Source organism: Mesoplodon bidens (assembly GCF_964165515.1).
Source record: "Mesoplodon bidens genome assembly, chromosome: 17".
Lineage (NCBI taxonomy): Eukaryota > Metazoa > Chordata > Mammalia > Artiodactyla > Ziphiidae > Mesoplodon > Mesoplodon bidens.
In genome coordinates, this window is record NC_138174.1 from 77,222,180 (window position 1) to 77,239,516 (window position 17,337).

General features: G+C 59.8%; 1 protein-coding gene across 1 annotated transcript; it reads left to right on the forward strand.

Moving 5' to 3' along the window:
- Positions 1-5,552: 5,552 nt before the first annotated feature.
- On the forward strand, positions 5,553-16,909 carry GRK1 (G protein-coupled receptor kinase 1; the record flags this gene model as incomplete). Its single annotated transcript, XM_081214901.1, has 7 exons — positions 5,553-6,251; positions 7,896-8,023; positions 9,934-10,091; positions 10,810-10,893; positions 13,260-13,384; positions 15,317-15,518; positions 16,611-16,909. The coding sequence occupies 7 exons, from the start codon at positions 5,553-5,555 to the stop codon at positions 16,907-16,909; spliced, it is 1,695 nt and encodes a 564-aa protein (XP_081071027.1).
- Between the last annotated feature and the right edge of the window lie 428 nt (positions 16,910-17,337).

Below are 17,337 nucleotides of genomic sequence, written 5' to 3' on the forward strand. Positions count from 1 at the left end.
GTGGCCAGAACCAAGCGGCCTTGGCGGTCTCCATAGCTGGGGCACCCATCTCTGAGATTAGGAGGAAAGGGCAGTGCCGGGCAAATATGATGTGGCACCGAGGCGTCTTTACAAATATCGAAGTCAGGACCTGACTGAAAGGGTGGGGATTGTATACAAAGAGCTGGGTGTCCATCCATTGTCACTTTCCCTCTGAGGGACCCACGTGGCCAAATTGGAAGTGTTCTTCGGGGATAAAAATAGTGAAAAGCTCTCTAGCCATTATGTTTATTTTGTTTAAGATGATTTAGAGTTTGTCAGCAAAACGAACACCCTAAAATTCAGATGGAATCGCAGCATTTTAGCTTGGACTCATAGTTCCTTAATGGACCAATCCTAGGCATTTTCCTTCACACTGTCCCTTCACAGCTTTGGAACTTTAGGGCAGTAAAAACACAGGGTGTGGCCTTAGGCTGCGGTCTCACTGTCCACAGCCTGTGGGTCTGGGACCCCTGCACCGAGGCCTGAAGACACAGGGTAGGAACTGCTGTGCAGAGGATCGGTGCTGCCCTGTCTGGACAGTACAGAGACACTCTTGGGACGAGCACAGCATGAAATCTTCCTGGAAGTCTTTGAACGAAATCCTCCACACTTAGTCTCTGAATTCCCAGAAGCATGAACGTGTGTGCTGAGCTGCACACGCGTTGTCATGATGACCTTCCTGGGACACGTGCCTGTGGGGAGGGGAGGCCTGGGGCAGGGTGGGGGGCCCTGGGCTGTTCGGCATGCCCCGCGGGACAACGTGGGACGGACGCCCCAAAGAGAGTGAGCTCCGGGCGATGTGGGAGCTCACCCTTCCTATGCGGGGGGCTCAACTCCCACCCACCCCCGGCAGCAAGGGACCGGAGCCCACCCCTCCTCAGCGGCCGTGGGGTCAGCAGAAGCCTGCGAACGCCGAAGGACTGGATGATAGGACGATTCCCAGCTTTCAGCGGATAATCACTCATCAGAGCAAGAACCGGGCAGATCTCCAAGTGACGTTCACACAAGATGGTCAGCAGACGCCAAGGCTGAGGTGAGAGATTCTGAAGTCATGTGACAGGTTGTGACGCGCTGCAGCGAGCAGTGGCGATGGTGCTGGGAGCAACTGGAAAAACAGAAAGTGTGAGGAAAGAAATAGAAGATATAAAGAGGAACCAGATGGACAGTTTAGAGTCAAAAAATGCAAGAGCCAAAATACAAAGCTCAAAGAATGGACGCAGCAGCAGGAGGGACGGCACGGAGCAAAGAATCCCTGACATGGAAGAAAAAACAATAGAAATTTCCGGATTTGAACAATAGAGAGAAAGTAGAGCCAGAAAAAAAGGGCCCAGCCTCAGGGACCCAGGGGCCGTAGGAAAGGTCGAACGTCTGTGTCACTGGAGGCCTGCAAGGAGAGAAGAAAGAGCGGGACTGAGGCATAAACCTTCAGACTCAAGAAGCTGAGAGAACCCCAAACAAGATACCCCCCCAAATCCATGCCAAGTCGCATCAAGATTAAACTTTGAATATCCAAGACAGACACAAAAAAACCCCAGAGAGCATTGGCAATTGCTCAAAACAAAAAGGAATGTTTAGGTGTTGATCTAATAAAACATGTATAAGACTTGTACGCTGAAAACTACATAATGGTGATGAAACAAAAATCTAAGTAACTAGAGACACATACTGTGTTCATAGGTTGGAAGACTCAACACAGTAAAGACGTCAATACTCCCCAAACTGATATACTGTTTTAACACAATTTCTATCAAAATCCAAGCAAGATTTTTTTTTTGTATCTATAGGCAAGACTATTCTAAAATTTATCTAGAAAGGCTAAGGAACTAGAATAGTTAAATATTTTCTTCTTTATTTGGAATACTTTTTTGAAAATATTTTTTTAAAAGAAAAATAAGGTAAGAAGACTCAGTCTACTCAATTTCAAGGCTTATTATATAGCCACAGTCGTCAAGACAGTGTGGCGTTGGTGGAAGGACAGACACAGAGAACAATGAAACAGAAAACTCAGAAGTAGACTCACAAATATGCCCAGCTGATTTTGACAAAGGTGCCAAAGAAATTCAGTGAAGCAAAGACGGCCTTTTCAACACATGGGGGTGGAACAACTGGACATCCATGAACCCTGACCTAAGCCTCACACCTTGCAAAAAAGTTAACTCAAAATGGTCATGGATTTAAATGTAAAAGTATAAAAATTTTGGAAAACCACATGGGAGAAAATCTTCAAGAACTAGGGTTAGGCAGAGAGTTCTTAGACCTGACACCAGAAGCACAATCCATAAAAGAGAAAATTGAAAAATTGGACCTCCAACTCAACAGCCAAAAAGCAAGCAGTCCGGTTAGAACATGGTCAAAAGACATAATGGGATATTTCACTGAAGAGGATTCACAGATGACAAATAAACACAAGGAAAAATGTTCAATATCATTAGCCAGTAGGGAAATGCAAATTAAAAGCACAATGGGGTACCACCTATCGCAAAAGCTAAAATAAAAAGTAGTGACAACTCCAAGTGTTGGTGAGGATGCTGAGAAACTGGATCACTCGTATGTTGCTGGTGGGAATATAAAATGGTAGAGCCATCTGGAAAACAGTTTGCCAGCTTCTTAAAAAATTGAACATGCAAATACCATACGATCAGCAAATATGCTCTTGGGCTTTAATCCCAGAGGAATTGAAATTTATATCTGCACGAATATCTGTATGTTTTTAGCAGCTTTATTCATGATAGCCCAGACTGGAATCAACCTGGATGTCCTTCAACAAGTGAATGGTTAAACCAACCGTGGTCCATTCACACCATGGAATACTACTCAGCAGTGAACCTACAGGTACGTGTAACCGCCTGGATGAATCCAGGGCGTCGTGCTGAGTGAAAAGAGCCAATCCCCAAAGTGACATACTGTGTGAATCCACTTATAAAACATTCTTGAAATGACAACTTTATGGAAATGGAGAACAGATTAGTGGTTGCCAGGGTTCAGGACAGGGTTTGGGGTGGGAGGGAGGCGGTGTCTATAAAGGGGGACCGTGTGGTGTCGGGGGTTCCTGAGAGTTTGCTGTGTTGGCAAAGGTATCCGCGCTGCGATCCCGAGCTACAGTTTGAGGAGATGCTACCACTGGGGGATTGGGTGAGGGGTGCAGGGGTCTCTGGGTTATTTCTTATAACTGCATGTGAATCTACAATTACTCTAAATAAAAACTTTTTTTAAAGGGCCAAATGAGTTTGGGAAGCTCTGCGTACTTGACCCGTCTTAGAGAGCCAAGTTCACTCTTCATCTCTGAGTCCCGTGATCGGAAACATGTTTAACTCTGTCTATCTGAATGCTTCCCACTTCCCCAGGAGGTAGTTCAGCTCAGCGTTAATCCAGTGGGAGTTGCCATCCTCAGACACCGCCTCTCGCAGGGGTTCCTGATCTGGGTGCCAGCCCCACTCCAGGCCCACTGAAGCAGATCTTTATTTCTCCAGGCGATTCGAGTCCCCGGCACTGGTGGGAGGCGCTGTCTGGGGACACACGGTGAGAGACACCGTAGAAGGGGCTCCAGTCCACAACACACCTTGGAGCCACAGCCGCCGACCCGTCTGAACACTGATGGGTTAAAGAAAAGGCAGGAAGAGTTTGAAGAGATCAGCTCAAGGTCGCCTGCTAGTAAGTGCCAGGCTGGACGCACCAACCCACCTGCTCAGCTGCAAGTTCTTGTTTCTGCTTCCCCGGCTGCTGCACAGAGTCCGCCTGTCTCCTCATACCCACTGGCAGACTCTCACTGCCCTCTCGACCCCCTCCTCCCCGCGTGGAGCTGGTCACCTGGCCTCTTCTGGCTGGGGTGTTCTTCATTTCCGTGGCTCTTCTCTTCCTCCCTCTCTAAACTGTAACCAACCCCATCACTTCCTTGTCATTCTTTCCCATACATGTACCAAGCACCTACTGTGTACTAGAACAAGGCAGACAAGGCCATACCCAGGTGTGCCCCAGGTGTGCCTCAGCTGTGTCCCAAGTGTCCCAGCTGTCTCAGGTGTGTCCCAGCTGTGCCCCAAGTATGTCCCAGGTGTGTCTCAGGTGTTCCCCAGGTGTGTCTCAGGTGTGCCCCAGGTATGTCCCAGGTATGTCTCAGGTGTCCCCAGGTGTGCCTCAGGTGTGCCCCTCGTGGGTCCCAAGTGTCCTCCAGCTGTGTCCCAGCTGTCTCAGGTGTGTCCCAACTGTGCCCCAGGTATGTCTCAGGTACCCCCCCAGGTGTGCCTCAGGTGTGTCCCAGGTGTCCTCCAGCTATGTCCCAGCTGTGCCCCAGCTATGTCCCAGGTGTGTCTTAGGTGTGCCCCCAGTGAGTCTCAGGTGAGCCCCAGGTGTGTCCCAGGTATGTCTCAGGTGTCCCCAGGTGTGTCTCAGGTGTGCCCCTCGTGGGTCCCAAGTGTCCTCCAGTTGTGTCCCAGCTGTCTCAGGTGTGTCCCAACTGTGCCCCAGGTATGTCCCAGGTATGTCTCAGGTACCCCCCCAGGTGTGCCTCAGGTGTGTCCCAGGTGTCCTCCAGCTATGTCCCAGCTGTGCCCCAGCTATGTCCCAGGTGTGTCTTAGATGTGCCCCCAGTGAGTCTCAGGTGAGCCCCAGGTGTGTCCGAGGTGTCCCTCAGGTGTGCCCCAGGTATGTTCCAGGTATGTCTCAGGTGTCCCCCAGGTGTGTCTCAGGTGTGCCCCTGGTGTGTCCCTGGCCTCTTCGTTCCCTTCTCTCTCCTGCCTCTCTCTGTGTGGGACCTCAGCCTGGGTGTAGCTGGGGTCTCCTGCATCCCCGTCCTAATTTCACCTGAACCTTTCTCTTGGCGTTTCTCCTTCACCAGCCAGCACAGCCCAGGTGAGGGCAGGGGGCTGATCCCTCAGCAAGGGCCGGGGTTACCTTAGGCCATCAGAGCCACCAGCGTGACACAGCTGCTCTCAGTGTCAGGTCAGGGCAAATGTTGGTCCTCACATAGTGACCGGTCCCCTGGCCAGGGGTCTCACCCGTGGACGCCCAGAAAGCCTAGTCCTAGACTCCTATCATCAGCTGGTTTTATTCTCACTCGCGGGTTTTCTAAAGAAAAACATGACACATAGTGGGGAAAACACCAGCCATCTTTGTGAATTAAGGTTTCTCCTGGGCCCCTTCCCTTCACCTGGGCCCCGTGTCCACACCAGGAAACAGGCGGAGGGTCCAGCTCATCTGCTTGGGCCAGCGGGCCAGACAGGGAGGCTCGGGGCTCCTGTGCGCTGGGCCTGGGGCCAGGCGTGTCCTTCCCCGTGGGAAGGAGCCGGGCAGGGTGGCCCGTCTAATCCGTCTGCGAGCGGCTTTAGGGATTGTCTTTTTCTGGCACCTGCTCCCGCCCTGTGCGTCCTCCACTCCGGCCGGGATTTCGCCTGAGCTGTGTCAGCGGGCTTCCTGGGGCTCCCGGTGCCCGGCCATCCTCCTGTCCCCAGAGGGCGGGAACGGGCCACAGGCCAAGGGCAGTGGGTTAGGCCGGCTTGGGACGTGGGAGCCGGACGTGGAGGGAGGCCGGCGCTGGGATGGATTTCGGGTCCCTGGAGACGGTGGTGGCCAACTCGGCTTTCATCGCGGCCCGAGCCAGCTTCGACGCGAGCAGCGGCCCGACCTCCCGGGACAGGAAGTACCTGGCCCGGCTCAAGCTGCCCCCGCTGTCCAAGTGCGAGGCGCTCCGGGAGAGCCTGGACCTGGGCTTCGAGAGCGTGTGCTCGGAGCAGCCCATCGGCAAGCGGCTCTTCCAGCAGTTCCTGCAGGCCCACGAGCAGCACGTGCCGGCCCTGGAGCTCTGGAGGGACATCGAGGACTACGACACTGCCGATGACGACCTCCGGCCGCAGAAGGCCCAGGCCATCCGGGCCAAGTACCTGGACCCCCAGGCCAAGCTCTTCTGCGGCTTCCTGGACAAGGAGATGGTGGCGCAGGTCCGGGAGGGGCCGGCGGGGGCCGGGGACGGGCTCTTCCAGCCCCTCCTGCGGGCCACCCTGGAGCACCTGAGCCAGGCCCCCTTCCAGCAGTACCTGGACAGCCTGTACTTCCAGCGCTTCCTGCAGTGGAAGTGGTTGGAGGCCCAGCCTGTGGGCGAGGACTGGTTCCTGGACTTCAGGGTCCTGGGGCGGGGAGGCTTTGGGGAGGTGTCTGCCTGCCAGATGAAGGCCACCGGGAAGATGTACGCGTGCAAAAAGCTGAACAAGAAGCGGCTGAAGAAGAGGAAGGGGTACAAGGTGGGCCGCCGAGGCACTCCGGGGAGCGGGTAGGGGCTGGGCGTCCTGGCCGGCTCACCCCGTGGTGGGCGCTCCCGCCGTGCGGCCCTGGGCGGGGTCAGTGACCCGCGCCCCTCGTCGAGTCCGCCTGTCTGCCTGGCGACCAAGCCCCTGGCTCGGAGCGGCAGGCGCCGGTGGTGCTCGGGTGCTCGGCTTGTCCAGCCACTCTAAACCACCAGCCTCGGTGCCCGGGACAGGCGGGGAATGCCGCGTCCCTCCTTGCAGAGTGGCCTCTGCGTGGCTGGTGTGGGTCCTGTGCCACACAGCACCATGCTTCTCGGCTTGTCACCAGTGCCACACAGTGGAGCAGCCAGTGTCAGGGAGGCTGCTGGGATGAGTCTCCAGATTCTTTACTCTGACTTTCTGGAACTTTCCCTGGCTTGTGCTGGGAGGAGGCTGCACGGGGAGTCTCCCCAGGGCTGGTGTGGGGAGGCCCCGAAGTGCCTGCGTGCAGTGCTGTCTGGACTGGGGGTTGGGGGTGGTGGAAGCAGCTGCTCTGAGGGGCGCCCACCCTCCCTCTGGCATCAGGCCCCGTTCGGGCGGGATCAGCCAAAGCTGCTTAATCTCCAGCCGCGCGTTCTACCTGCGTGGGCTTCCTTCCCATTCCCGCTGCACAGAACAGATCGTGCTGGGGGCGAACAGCAGCTACCCCAGAGCACCCCACCCCGGGGTCCCTCGATGGTGCTCTGCCTGATGGCCTTTGGGGGCAGCAGTTACCCTCAGGGCCATCTACCTGCAATTTGAATCCAACTGTTAGGGTATTAAGCCTCTCTTCTCCCAAGTTCAGGAAACTTATCAAACTTTTACAAAGTAAAATCTACCTAAAATCTTCCCACGCAGTGGGTAGAAAGGGCTTCTCATCGTCAAGAACTCCTCCTTCAAAAGGGCTCTTTCGGGCTTCCCTGGTGGCGCAGTGGTTGAGAGTCCGCCTGCCGATGCAGGGGACACGGGTTCGTGCCGCGGTCCGGGAAGATCCCACGTGCTGCAGAGCGGCTGGGCCTGTGAGCCATGGCCGCTGAGCCTGCGCGTCTGGAGCCTGTGCTCCACGACGGGAGAGGCCACGACAGTGAGAGGCCCGTGTACCGCAAAAAAAAATAAAAGAAAAAGGCTCTTTCTCCTTACCCAGTACAGCTTTCAAAAACACATTAAATGGACTTCATGGGGCCTTAAAATAAATATAGAAAATGAACAGGGATGCGGGGTGGCTTGAAAAGGTGCTGTTCAGAGGCCTGGATGGGAGGAGAAGGGCTGGGATTGCAGCAGGAAGAGCTGGAAGGGAAGGTCAGTGCCGACAGGCTGCCTGGGGACCTGCCGGGACCCTCAGCTGCATTTCTAAGGCTGGTTGGCAGGAACCCCCTTGCTGGCGGCCCAGGAACCCCGAAGTCCTCTGCACGTGACAGGTTCCCAGGCCCTACCTTGTCTCTGTGGAACGGGGCCTGTGAGGCACGTCTCTAAGTTATTTGCAATTGCTCTGTACAGCCACTTTTAAACTATACCGGCAACTCTGATTCTGTTTCATCGTGACATTTTCTGGTTTGTGGAACTTGGCCGTTCTGGGCGATATTGCTTTCCCGCCCAACCCTGGGCGCTTACCCTGTTTTCCAGGGCGCGATGGTGGAGAAGAAGATCCTCGCCAAGGTCCACAGCAGGTTCATCGTGTCTCTGGCCTATGCCTTCGAAACCAAAACCGACCTCTGTCTGGTGATGACCATCATGAATGGAGGTGACATAAGGTACGCGCCTGTCTCTCCGGCGTGGGAGCAGGATGGGGGGACTCGCGCGGCCGAGTGTGCAGAGGCGCTCCTCTGGGGCCCCGTGGGGCTGCTTCCCACGTGTCGAGAACGTGGCAAGAAAGGCAAGAAGCCCTGTCCCCATCTGAGTCCTCCTCTGTGTCTTCGGATTGCTGGTCCTCGAAACGATGTGTCCTCAGTCCCAGTGAAGCGCAGGAACCCCGGGGCAGGCGGCCTAAGCTCTCTAGTCACGGGCCCGTCCTGTGGGCCTCGGGCTCATGCGGACGGCGGGGTGAGCAGGGTGGGCAGCAGGGCGTGTGGAGCTGCGAATCGAGTGCTAGTTGGACGGGCGGATAAAGGGGTGGGAGGGGCCTCAACGGGGTGAGGGCCGTGCTTTAAGAGGGATGGCAAACGAAGACAAACTTGGTCAACGACGCGCTCTGGGGGTGGTGGCAGAGCGGAAGCACCGTGTGGCCGACTTCGGGAACTGCGGCTTGGCCATCCGCCGCAGGGAGAGCCAGAGGGTGTCGTCGCCGTATGGGGCCTGGGTTTGCCGGAGACCTGAGGGCCCGGCCCTGGGCTCCCGGGAGAAGTCGGATCACTGGCTCTCAGAGGGGAAAAGACCCACTTGCCAGCTGGGGAACACGGCCGCTCTTGCCCCAGCATGCTGGTCTGTAAAATGGGGACAGAGGTGAAATACTGGTGTCCCGAGGTTGCTGTGGAGGGTTAGCTAACACACCTGAGACACTTAGACGACTCACACGGCCCTCACACGAGGGGGCCGTTGCTGCGCCTCCGTTCTCGGGCCTGGGCTCACCTGCACCGAAACTCTGTCAGGTGAGCTTGTTGGCCCCATTTTCCAGGTGAGGCTCTGAGGCCCTGACTGAGCCACCTGTGCAAGTTCGCGGAGGAGGAGCGCAGGGTCTGGGAAGCGCAAACAGCACGAGCTGGAGAGCGGAGGGATCGTGGCGCTTCGCTCGCCTACCCCGCCCTGCGTGGTGCTGGGCCGTGCTGCTGTGCTGTGTTACACTGCGCTATGCTGTACGTGCCACTATATTCCACGGAAGCATATACACTACATTGTAGCGATGCTGCACTGCCCTGCACTACAGTGTACCACGTGGCACCAGGCTGCGCTACGTTGTCCCGTCCTATACTACACGGCACCATATAGTACACTGTGCGTGATACTGGACCGCACACATTGTACTACCCTGCACTGTACTACAGGCCACTGTAGTAAAATGTACATGTAGCATAAAAGCCATTCATGCTGTTGCTCCGGCCGACGTGAGGGTTTCTCTCTTGTTTTCTTCAAGATTACTGGCCTGCCTCTCCTCTCTCTGGTTGTTCTCTAGTTTAAATACTTTGCTTGTTAGGTTTTGTGTCTCTGTACAACGTGACAGGGAAACGGGAGGTAGGAGAGTCCGGGAGGCTGGGGGGAGTCCTCCGGGGGCCCACCGGGGAGTCTGTGTGTCTCTGGGGAAACGGCCCACATGCCTCCTGGGCTCTGCGTCAGCTGCTCACTTTGGATGGGGCTTGGGCTGGTCCCGCGGCCCGCCTTCGCCTCCCTCTGCCTGGCTCCTTCACTGGTGGCTGTAAAGTGGCTTTGAGGCCTGTTTCCCTGTTCCCTCCCCGTGGGTCGGGGCAGGGGAGGTGGGGTGGGGAGAGCTGCCCTGCCTTTCCCCTGTAAGAGCTGTACTGAGGGGCTGTGAGGACACAGACACCAGCAGCTGGCGGTCCAGGCTTTGCCGCGGGCCCCTAAGGCTGGACGCCGAGGCTGAAATGATGGACGCTTTGCCGACACAACGTGGGATTCGGAGGCCTCAACGCTTTCCCGAGATTTTACTTCCGTGGGCACGTGGCTTCTGGTTGTGCCAGAGAAGCACAGGCTCCATGTGGTCTGCCCCCAGGTACCACATCTACAACGTGGACGAGGAGAATCCGGGCTTGCCGGAGCCGCGCGCCATCTTCTACACGGCCCAGATCGTCAGCGGCCTGGAGCACCTGCACCAGCGGGCCATCATCTACCGAGACCTCAAGCCCGAGAACGTGCTCCTGGACGACGACGGTGAGGCGGCCTCCCCTCGCGGCCTCCCCTCGCCCTGCTCACCTCTGTAGCCTGACTGGACATCGGGAGGGGAGGGACCCGCTTTGACAAACGCTCGTTACAGTTTTACGGCACCAAGACACACCTCAAGTTTGTTTACTGTTTGTTCAGCTATTTGGCGACCACATGGCATTATCCCCGAGTGGAGATTATTAATGGACTTTGGTGAAATCTGGTGCATGACTAGGCGCCCAGGGCAACAGGGAGTTAGTCCAGGATGCCGAAGTGTGTGGAACTGTTAGTAAACAGCTAACGGTTATGGCCGAGTCCCCACTCGATCCCTTTGTTTGCTGTCTTCGTGTGGAGTCAGACTGGGATTCTCATCAGGAAATATCCCCCAAGATTGAGGCTCCCGTAAGTCCCTTTAGAGCCCCCCTTCCCTCCCCATCACAGGTCAGACAGACACACTGGTGCTCCAAAGGCCATTGCTGCAGAGCTCGGGGAAAACAGAGCCACGAGGAGGCTGGCTTTAGGGGGATTATGCCCCGGATTCCAGCTGCGAGTGCTGCTGGGACCCTCGGTCCCTCCGCAGTCTGAGCGGGGAGCGGCGGCCCCTGTGTGTGTGCCACGCTTGTGCCCCTGTGTGTGCGCCATGCTTGTGCCCGTGCGTGTGTCCAGGAACCCCAGGGGCCTTTGTTTGCGGAGCCGCGTGTGACCTGAGCCCATGTTTGTTCTCCAGGCAACATCCGAATTTCTGACCTTGGGCTGGCCGTGGAGCTGAGGGAAGGGCAGACCAAGACCAAGGGCTTCGCGGGGACGCCAGGTGAGGGCCTGAGGGCCGGGGGGAGGGCACAGCCTCTGTGGGAGCAAAGGGGACGAGGCCCGGGGTCCTGGAGCCCCGTGGCCTGGGATGGGCGTCACGGTGAGGGCTGGGGCTTGTTGGGAAGATGCTCCCTCATCCCTCCCCTCTCAGGGTGAGACTGGGGGACTGGCACCCACGCAGGGAAGACCCCCGACCCCCTGAACAATCACTCCTTGCTTGCCACGCGTGCCCTCTGTGACGGAAGCTCCCCAGTGCCGGCCACGGGCAGAGCCTGGGGGTCTGCGCTGAGGGAAGCAGCACAGAGGCAGGGTGGGTGGGACAGGGCCTGGCAGGTGCTCAGCTGTGAGATGGCCCCTGGACTGTGCGTGTGTCTGTGTGTGTGACTGTGCACGTGTGCATGTGTGTGTCTGTGTGCATGTGTGTGCAAGGCGCCTCCTGTCCCCACCTCATCTCCTCTCACCCCCAGGCAGGTGGGCGCAGAGAAGAGGCATCTGAGCGGGAGATGGTGGGGGGGGCGTCGGTGCTCACTGCAGGGGCCTGGGGTGACAGCCAGGCTCAGGCTCACACACAGTGCAGCAGACGCTCCAAGCACTCTGCCCTCCTGATGGCCCGGGTTTTCTGTAGGACTTCTTAGCAGATCTGCTTCTTCCCTGTTTGCCCGGCTTCGGGGAGAAAGAGCTGTTCCTGGGACTTGGGCCGTTCGGGTCTTGCTTTGTCCCTGAAGCCCCCATCCTGCGCTTTGGGCTCCTTTTGGGGTTGTGCCTGTTGCCACGGTGGGTCTGTCTTATCTGCGGCTTTATTTAGGAAGAGGTCCTGTCGTGAATTTTCTGGATCCTCTGAGGTTCCTCTCCAGGGCGTGAGCGTGTGAGCGAAATGCCGCTCGCCTATTCCTGGCTGATCAGGTCCAGGGTTGGAGTCGGTGGACCTGGGGTGTCACCGGCCCTGCTTGCACGGCGCCCCACCGGCCGCTAGAGGGCGCACAGGCTTTGCCGCGGCCACCGAGCGGCTCTGAGCCCTGGACGGCGTGGCTCTGCCCGCGGGCTGTGCTGACCTGTGCGTTTGGGGTCAGGCGGGCGCGGGGGCCTCAAGCAGTGGCAGCGGAGGCTGGGGTCGGTGTGAGTTAGAAGGTGGGGCGTCCAGCGAAGGCTCGGGGAGCCCTCCGTACCCTCTCCCCTGGTCCCCCCTGGTCCCTCCAGCCCAGGTCCCCAGAGCCGAGCCTCCGCCCCCGGTTCAGCCGCAGTCCACCCAAAGGGGCACACGCTGTGCACCGCGGGGCGGGGGGGTGGGGCGAGGAGGAGCTGGCGCCTAGACTGAGGCTGCGTGCACTCACCCACTGCCTGGTCGTGCCATCTTTCCCACGAAGGAGATTCATCGTCGCCATGTGAGACCCTGGGAGGCAGACGTGTCATTGGGTCCCAGTGGGTGGAGCAGACTGGAGGGGCCAGCAGGCTATTTGCTGCAGGGATGTTGCGTCTCTGTGGTCGGCGGGCCCTCCTCTCGGGCCCGTTTTCATGGAGAAGTTGTGGTTGGTGGAACATGTCTTTCTCCAGAGTCTGGGCCGTATGGCCAGCACTGTAATCCCTGAAAAGAGGCTGTGTTCAGGGCCAGGGGGTTCTTTGGAACTTGGCTCCTGTAACCTCCAGGAGAATGTCCTGTGGCCACAGCAGTGTGGCCCGTGTTATCCAGCCATGTCCCTCCTGGGAACTTGCCACGAACGCAGGTAAACGCTGAAGGCCAGGCGGGGCTGGAGACAAAAGGACATGCTCAACTTTGCCTTTGGGGGGATGTCTAGTCATCCGAGCACAGAAGCCACCCTGGCGCCTAGCCTCAACGGCCTACCCAGCCCCGGGGGAATGGACCACGGGTCCCAGGTGCTGCCCGTCTACCCTTCCCACGCCCTGGGCTGGCCTCTGCACGGGGCACAAAGGGATGGAGGCCGGAGCTGGCTCTCGGGGATGTCCCCTTCAGCCTGCAGGGCCCAGCACGTGGCCCCGACTCCCCAGAAGTGGAGCGCATGGGCCACTGGGCGTCCGGACCGCTCTTAGGAGCGTCGGGGCTTCAGCCTCTCCTTTTGTGCCCTTTCGGGTCTGAGCGCCTGCCTCTGACCACAGGTCCTGCGTGAGCCTCAGACACTGGCTCTGTCCGCCATGGGCGTCACAGTGGGGGTGAGACCCACCCTGGGTGGAGGGGGCTCCCACCAGGGATGGCTGTACCCAAGGGGACACTCACACCGAGGGAGCGCTCCCTAGTGGGTGGGCGCGGGGCAGCTCCGCGTGTCCCGGCGTGAGGACCCTGCTGGGTTCCGGGGAGACGGGAGGTGCGTGCCCGTGTGCTGGTCTCTGAGTCGCGCTGTGCTCCCGTCGCAGGCTTCATGGCCCCGGAGCTCTTGCGGGGTGAGGAGTACGACTTTGCCGTGGATTACTTCTCCCTGGGGGTCACGCTGTATGAGATGATCGCGGCCAGAGGCCCCTTCCGAGCCCGCGGAGAGAAGGTAGGAGGTGGCCAGCAGTGTCCCTGCAGCTGAGCTGGCATCAGCTCCATGTGTGTGTTGCGTGTGTGTGTGTGTGTGTGTGTCATAGGAGCAGTGTCCCCGCAGGATCTGGTGACCCTCCTTGTTGGGGTCACAGGAGCAGTGTCCCCCAGCTGACCTGGTGACCTTCTTTTCAGGGAGCACTAGGCTTCTCATGGTGCACACGGTGACCTCATCTCCTGGGTCTCCGTGTGCCAAGGAGCGTGTCTGGAGGAGAGGAGCCTGGACCCCCCCCCAGCCCCGCCCCCACGAGCGGCGCTTGCTCTGGGGGGCGTGGCTCACCCGCCGGCGGCCTCCCTGGCGGCCTCCCTGCCCTTCCCGGAGGCCAACGCGCTCGCCTCCCCGGATGCTGAGCTGCAGGCCCTGCTCCAGGCACGGCGGCTTCCCTGGACGTCCTGGGGGCAGCGGGCGCCGGGGGTGCCCGTGCTGGGGCCCTGCCTCCCGTGCCCCCGCCTCCTGTCCGCGGGGCGGCCCCGCGTCTCCCCGGGGAGCTCTGCCAGCCCAGCAGAACCACAAATATGTGTCGTTCAGAGCCGCCATCACTGTTCACAACAGAAGGAGCAAAGCAGCCTCTTCCCTGGACCCCATGCTGACTCTGCTCGGAGCTGAGGCTGTCTGTGGGGCAGACGTGAGGGGCTGAGGAGGGAGGCCTGGGGTGACCCGTACTTTAGACGTGGCCCCTCGCTCGTCCGTGCCCACGGCCCCTCGGCCTGCCTGGAGGTCACAGCCATCAGTTTCTGCTGCTGGACCTCCCTGAGGGCCCCCGCCCAGTCTCCGCTCCTTTCCTGAGATAGTCGTGGGGACAGTCCGGTGTCCAGTCCCCCGAGAGTGAGAACCCCTCCGCTGACTAACGCGTAGGGTCGCTCTGTGCATCTGCACCTCTGCCTTGGACTCCAGCAACGGGTCTCTCCCCGACCTCAGCTCGGAAGAGCAGAGTAAAGCAACACAGTGTGGGGTCCACGTTGGCCTCAGGCCACCATAGGAGCTCCACCTCAGAGCCCTGGCTGAGCCCACAGCCCTGACAGGATCCCTGTTTTCTGGTGAAAATGAGCAGGAGGCGCTTTCATGAGAAAGTGAACCGTCGTGGCCTGTCCATCCATGGTCCCTCCATTCCATGGTCCATCCGTGGTCCATCCATGGTCCCTCCATTCCATGGTCCATCCGTGGCCCCTTCATGCTATGGCCTGTCTCTGGGTCATGCATTGTGGGGTCCATCTTCAGTGCATCTGTGGTTCCTCCATTCTGTGGTCCACCCGAGGTCCCTGTGTTCGATGGGAAGGAACCTCGGGTACACCCATGACACGGACAGGTCTCAAACCCGCCACTGTGAATGAAAGAATCTGGCCCCGGAAGAGAGACTCTGGATGATCCCACTTCCGTGAAGTTTTAGGACGTTTCAGGAAGGGCAAATCTGACCGACAGGGAGAGGAAATGGGCAGCGTTTGGTTGAGGTGGGGCTGGAGACTTCCGGGCTGACTGTCGGGGAGCTCCCTGGGGATGGACCCACTGGAAGTGAATTTTGTGGGCTGGAAGTCATGCTCGGGAAAGCTGGTCTGGACTAAGGCTCCACGGACCCTGTGGGCGTCCTCCCTTGGCGAACCTCTGCCACCTCGCCGGGCAAGCTGGGGGGCGATGGTTGTGGGAGTGCAAGGTGTCCACCTTCAGGGTCTCACGCCCTGACCAGTGATACTGAGCCCTTAAGTGCTAACACGCGGGAGGGTGGCGTCAGGCACCCCTGAGAACAGGGCCGGCCGGACCCGCGGAGCTGCTGTGTCCGGAGCTGCCGTGTCCGGAGCTGCCGTGTCCGGAGCTGCCGTGGCAGCTGGGGCGACGCGGGTGGGCCTGGCCGGGGTGTGACTGACGTGGGCTGACGGTGCTGTGTCCGCCGTGCAGGTGGAGAACAAGGAGCTGAAGCAGCGGGTCCTGGAGGAGGTGGTCACCTACCCCGACAAGTTCAGCCAGGCCAGCAAGGACTTCTGCGAGGCGCTGCTGCAGAAGGACCCCGAGAGGCGCCTGGGCTTCAGGGACGGCTCCTGTGATGGGCTCCGCGCCAGCCCCCTCTTCAGAGACATCAACTGGAGGCAGCTGGAGGCCGGTACTGTCCGCGTGTGGGAGCTGAGGCTGGGGGCCCCTAGGCGACCCTCGCTGGCTGCCCCGCCCCATTGGCGTCCGGCAGCTTAGCGTGAGGTCAGGGGGCGGGCGGCCTGGGTGGACCCCCGCCCCCCCCCGGAGCATCCTCTGCCCCCGATGACACCACCGTCCCTGTTCCCTGCTCATCACAGCGCGCCCAGGACTGGATGTTCACGGGCTGGGTCTCCTGGGGACCAGAGGAGGCGGCGAGGGTTGGATGGGGTGTGTGGGAAACGCCTGTGAGCTGAAGCTCTGAAGCCGCTGTCAGGCGTTTCCTTGAAGGAGCCCGGGATCCAGGTCGAGGCGGGATGTCTCCAGCCGTCGCTCGTTCCACCAGCGCCTGCTGTCGTGTCTCGTGCAAGCTAGTGTGTGCGAGTGTGTGTGTGCACGCGTGTCTGCGGGAGAGAAGCGTGGCACCCGCCACACCCACCAGAACCCACACCCAGGAAGTGCGAGCCTGTGACCTCACGGCCCGACGCCCCAGCAGGAGAAGTTTCTTCGGTGGGGAAGGGTCAGGGCAGTGGCAGCCCCGGCTGATCTGAAGGTGCCGGGCGCCAGGGAGAGGCGCCCAGACCAGCCCCAGGCCCGGGGAGGTCAGGCAGCCCGAGCGAGCGGTCAGGACCCGGGAAGCCGGAGCCGGATTGAGTCCCGCGGCCACAGGGTCTGTGCCGAGGAGGGATGGGGTGAAGGCACGGGGAGTTCAGTTCGGAGCGTGTTGTGATCGAGGTGTAGACCTGCAGACGGGGAGGCCGGCACTGGGGCTGGGGGTCCGCAGAGACGGTGGGCACAGCAGCATCGGGGGCCGTGCAGCCAAGGGCCCGCCGACCCTCATGACGGGGCTTCTGGCCGGGGCGGAGGGGGCGCAGATGGGGGCTGGGTTCTGGCGACGTGTGTCCAGACCGGACTCTGAGCCTCCAGCCTGGCTCAGCGCCCTGTGGCGGGTGTCACTCCTCGTCACCGCCAGGGCCGCATGCGGGGCGGCGGCCCTGCTGGCTGAGTGCGGCGCCTCCTTCCGCTGGCTGGCCCGTCACGCCCCGCGTCTCCCGTCCTCTCACAGGGATGCTGACCCCCCCCTTCGTCCCAGACTCCAGGACTGTCTATGCAAAGAACATCCAGGACGTGGGTGCCTTTTCCACAGTCAGGGGTGTGGCCTTTGACAAAGAGGACACCGAATTCTTCCAGGAATTCGCCACCGGCACCTGCCCCGTCCCCTGGCAGGAGGAGATGATCGAGAAGGGCGTCTTCGGGGACCTGAACGTGTGGCGGCCTGATGGGCAGATGCCCGACGACATGAAGGGGGTCTCCGTGCAGCAGGCGGCCCCCTCGTCCAAGTCGGGGCTGTGTCTGGTTTGCTAGACCAGCTGCAGCGCCTCGTGGGTCAGCTGAGCCCCTCCCACCAGGCCGCTGCATGGCTGTGGCCCGGCGCTCAGGACAGAGGAGCCTGGTCCAGCCCGGCCTCCCGCACAGGGTCAGGAGTGCCAGCAGTAGATAGTCCACCTCGTTTGCACCCTTTCACTCAAAAAGGATCCAGTGGTCCCGGGACGGAAGGCACCAGCAACGCGTGGCTCTCCAGGCCCCGGAGCGGACGTGCAAGCTGGCGGCGGCTTGGGCGGCGGTAGTGAAGGCTCAGTTCGGGTTCCCTGGCACCTCAGATGCAGCTTCGCAGGCCCTGCCTTCTCTGGGCTGGTTCACAGGTCGGCAAACTCCGGCCTGTGGGCTTGCGGACTCCACTGAGAGGCCCGGACTGTGCGCCGGGCCTGGTTTCCCTTAGCGCCCAGCTCCCG